This window comes from Terrapene carolina, unplaced genomic scaffold (assembly GCF_002925995.2).
Source record: "Terrapene carolina triunguis isolate 2854851 unplaced genomic scaffold, T_m_triunguis-2.0 Scaffold32227, whole genome shotgun sequence".
In the NCBI taxonomy this organism is placed as follows: domain Eukaryota; kingdom Metazoa; phylum Chordata; order Testudines; family Emydidae; genus Terrapene; species Terrapene triunguis.
This window is the reverse complement of record NW_020696578.1, coordinates 1,221-5,543: the sequence shown is the minus strand read 5'-3', so window position 1 is coordinate 5,543 and position 4,323 is coordinate 1,221. Positions and strand designations below refer to the sequence as shown.

General features: G+C 69.4%; 1 protein-coding gene across 1 annotated transcript in view; it reads right to left on the bottom strand.

Moving 5' to 3' along the window:
- Nucleotides 1-301: 301 nt before the first annotated feature.
- LOC113409308 (spectrin beta chain, non-erythrocytic 4-like) overlaps nucleotides 302-4,323 on the bottom strand; it is a gene marked incomplete at its 5' end in the record, with an annotated part of 4,378 nt that continues 356 nt past the window's right edge. The window contains 2 exons of the mRNA XM_026663070.1: nucleotides 302-3,050; nucleotides 3,661-3,703. Coding sequence (XP_026518855.1) covers nucleotides 2,889-3,050; nucleotides 3,661-3,703 — 205 coding nt within the window. The remainder of the gene's footprint in view (nucleotides 3,051-3,660; nucleotides 3,704-4,323) is intronic.

Sequence of the window (4,323 nt, the reverse complement as noted above, 5' to 3'; positions counted from 1 at the left end):
CTCCCGCCGTCTCCGCTCCCCCCAGATTTACAGCCGGGACAAAACACACTGGACCCCAGCCCCCGAGGGCCCCGAGCCGCGGGAAGATTTTCTTTATACAGGAGGAAAAACACGATGTAGAGCAATTACACTATTGTACAGCTCCCGGCACCCCGGGAGAAAGCGGGGCTGCGGCCGGGGGGGGGAAGTGGCTTTGTCTGGATTCTCTCCCATGTTACTACAAGGAGGCGGGGGTGGGGTGGGGGGGCTTGTGGGTATAAACCAGGGGGGCGGCTGGGGGGCAACACAAGACCGAGGGCGGTTTGCACGGTGCCTGGGGAACGCTTGGGGAGTGGGTGGGAAACGCTCCCCACCGGCAGCCCAGGGCCATGGCGAACTGGGCCCCCGGATCCGAGGGCCCCCGGCTCTGCGCTGCCTGAAGAACCAGCCCCAGAGACGGCGGCAGGCGCCACCCGAGAGAGGAAACGCTGGTTCCACACCCGTCTCGTGGCCAGCACCCCTGGGATCGACGCCAGCCGGGGTCCGGCCCAATCCATGTCTAGTTCTTTTGGCCCCTGCCCCAGGCTACGTGCCAAAGGCCGGGAACCCGGCGAGGCGGCTTTGGCTACAGCTGGGGCAATTCCCAACGGAGCGTCTGGTCAGCGTCCATCTGGGCTCTCGCCACAGCACTGCAACCAGCAGGGGCCGCTCCTTGGAGCCATTCCTGGCGCTTGGCTCTCCAGGGCCCCGAACCCTGAAGCAATCGGCCCACGGGCCTGATCCCCTGACCAGTCACTCCCAGGGCCCCAGCCCGGCTCTGCACTGCTGCGAGGGACTGCGGCCAGGCAGGGGAGGGTCGGGCAGGGGCTGCTTTGGCCAAGAACCCGCTGCCCCCTGCCCCAGAGCCTCCCCCCTGCCCGTTTATTGCATAAAGACGTGCCCCTCGTGTGACGTGGGAGGAGCCCCTCACCCCCCGGCTCTTCCCGCTGGGCCCCTATGCCAGGCGGGCTGGAGGCTGGGGGCCAGGCCGCTCACACACGTGCAGAGCCAGCACTATGGCTTGTTAATGGCACTGGGGAGGGAGAAGTCGGCACCGGAGCCAAGCCCACAGCAGCTGGGACCCCTGAACTCTCGCCTGGGCCAAGGTAAGGGCCGGTCCCGAGCTCCTAGGGTTTGAAGGGGCAGGGGCTGGGGGGCTGCTGCCTACCCCGGGGACAGGATCTCCTGTGGCCTGAAGGCACCGGGGGAGGGCTCCTGGGGGGGGGACACATGGAGAGGGGCCAGGGACGGCTCCTCCATGGGGGCTGGGCGAGCCTGGCACGGGCATAGGCACAAACCCAACACGTGCGGGGTGGGCTTGGGGGCAGATGGCTGAACAGGCCCTGTGGGGTACAGCGGCCTGGGCCCAGCAGCTCCACCCTTGGCTGTGCAAACGCTCCAGCGGCCAGCCCCTGCCCATGGCAGCAGCGAGCGCAGCGGGTCCTGGTTGGGCAGCAGGGCCCAGCTCCCAGCCCTCGGGCCCCTGGCTCCGCAGGAGAAGTTGGGGGATCCGGCCAAGCGCTGCCGATGCCGTTCTGACCCACACGGCAGAGGTGGGAACAGCAGGCCCAGGATACAGGAACGTGAGCGTGCATGGACATGTGTGCACGAGTGCTGGCGTGCAAAGGGATGCACGAGTGGGAGGTGGAACCAGGGGCTTGCTGGGGGCGAGTCTCAGATACCCTTCGGCGGCGTCAGGGCCAGGGGCTCTGCGGGCGTCAGGAGAGCCTGCTCCCCCAGGGCACGAGATGCCAAGCGCGGGGCTGCAGCGAGACAGACCAGGCCAGGGAGGCAGGATGCCCTCTCCAAACGCCTGCCCCATCCAGAGTCGCGGGCGCTGCCAAGGAGAGGGAGGTGAGGTGGTGGCAGAACCGAGAGCTGCCTGCCAGCAACAGGCCAGAGCACGCTGGTCCTGGCACAGGCTGGGCCAGCCAGGAACAACCCAACCTCGAACTCAGTCCCCTTCCCCACGATCCCTGGCTGGCCCAGCCTGGGCCGGGGGCGTGGGGGCCTAGGCTGGGCCTTAAGGGGCCAGCACACCATTATATGGACCCGAAGGCCAGCCCCAGCCCTGCCCCCTTCCCTCCCCCAATCCCAAGGCGTGGGCCAAATCCAGAGCCGGTGTAAACAGGAGCCCCACTGGCTGCAGCAGACTCTCCTCATCCCAGCCAGCACCACCCCCACCCGTTTCCATCTCGTCCCGCCTCGGGCTCGGGTGCGAGCTGGCTACGCATGGCCTGCCAAAGGTGAACGGGCCGAGAGCCGTGGAAACGCAGCGCTGAGTGTGCTCAGAACCCAGCCCCCGTGCGACGGGCCCACGTTCATAGCAGGCTCAGCGAGGGCCAGGTGCCCGGTTCCCTTATGTGAATTACCCAAAATGCTGAACCCCCTGGGAGCATCTGCCCGAAAAGCACCCCTCCCCCGCAGCCCGGGGAGGGACCAGAACTGCCCGCCCCTCTCTGGGCCCCGCCCCACGCAGGGAGAGGGGGAGGTTCCTGCATGCCCCCCAGGGGATGAAATGAAGTGGGCCAGGCCCTTCCCCACTGCGCAGAGTCTCTGAGTCCGGTGGATTTCCCCTCCCAGCCCCACACGGTGCCGGGTTTGCATATATCATCCCGTGGTGAGGAGCTGGGCCGGCCGGCGGCTCCCGCTGACACGGGCTGGGCTCCTCCGGGCACCGAATGCAAACAGAGTGTGTTTTGGGGCCCTCCTCTCCCCGGGCGCAGCTTCCTGCAGCGGGCGTGCGAGGGCACCCATGTCCAGGGGCTGTCCGGGACGGGCGCAGACGGAGGGGCTGGCTCGGAGGGAGGCTGCAGACCGTGGGGCGGCGTGGGTCCGCTCTCAGCCCCCGGCACTCTGCCCCGCCCGCCTCACTTCTTCCTGCCGGACGTGCTGGCCCGCCGGTCGCTCTCCCGCCGCGGGTTGCCCTCGTCGGTGGAGGAGGTGGTGAGCAGCGCCTGGCTCCAGCGGGCGATCTCGGCATGCTCCTCGGCGGAGGCAGCCAGCGCCTGGAGCCAGTTCTTCATCTCCTCCTGCGGGACAGAGACGCAAGAGCCGCGTGAACCCCCAGCTGCTGCCACCCCCCGCGCAGCCTCTGGGGGGGCAGAGACTCTGGCTGTCTGAACCCACCCTGGCCCCGGCCCCCCAATACACCGGCTGGCTGGGGCTGGGCACGCCTGGCTGGCCCCCCAGCGCGGGAAAGCAGCACAGCTCGACTTGCTGGAACGGCTCAGGACCAGCCTTCCTGCCCCGACTCCCGGCCGGGAACGCTCGAGGCGTCCCGGCCACAGGGCTCGGCTCCCCGGCCGAGTGGAACTTCACCCAGTCAGGGCCCAAAGAACCAGCGCTGCCCATCCTCCGACCCGCGGCACCCTGCCACGAGAGGCACCCGCCTGGGCACACTCTGCTCTGACTCCTGGCCGGCCCCCGGCTGCGGCTGTGCCCGTCGGCCGGGCCGGGCTCTGGGCCCCGAGTGCGAGGGGAAGGGGTTCGAATGCTCCGGGTCCTGGAAACGGGACTCAGGAGCCGCGGAAGACGTGAGCGTTGGCAGGGTCGGGTTCCCCTTGTGCCATCTGACCCCCCAGCTCCCCTCAGCGAAGCTCCCGGCTGGCCCCAAGGAGCAAGACCCCGGCCGTGTCCTACCTCGTCCTTGGCCTGCAGCAGGAACTCGTTCCCGTCACCGGTCCTGGGGGAAGCAGGCGGCGTGTTAGTGTTGTGGGAGGGGGGGGGGGACGTGCGAGGGGGGACACGTACAAGGGGGAATGTGCGAGGGGGGGACGTGCGAGAGGGTGATGTATGAGGGGGGAACATGCAAGGGGGTGATGTGTGATGGGGAAACATGCCACCGGGGCCTTTCCTGGAGCCCAGCTCTGGGCCTCCCCCGCACGCAGCCCCTGGGCTTCCACATGGCGTCCTGCTCAGCCGGGGCCCAGCCCTGGGACGACTGGGGGCATCCTCTACCAGGCAGCACCCCCTGCAGCCCTGGTCCAGCCCCACAACCCCAACTCACCCCCCAGCACCCCAGGGCAGCACCCGCCCAGACACCCGCTGCCCCCCCAGGGCCTGGTGTCTCTGACCTGGGGGAGGGAGGGGGGCGGGTGCCCGGTGTCTCTGACCTGGGGGGGGGCAGGGAGGGGCCGGTGTCTCTGGGGTTGGGCGGGGAGGGGCCGGTGTCCCTGACCTGGGGGAGGGAGGGGGCAGGTGCCTGGTGTCTCGGGGCGGGGGGGGCGGGTGACCGGTTTTCTCTGACCTGGGGGAGGGAGGGGGCAGGTGCCTGGTGTCTCGGGGGGGGGGGGGGGGGGGGGG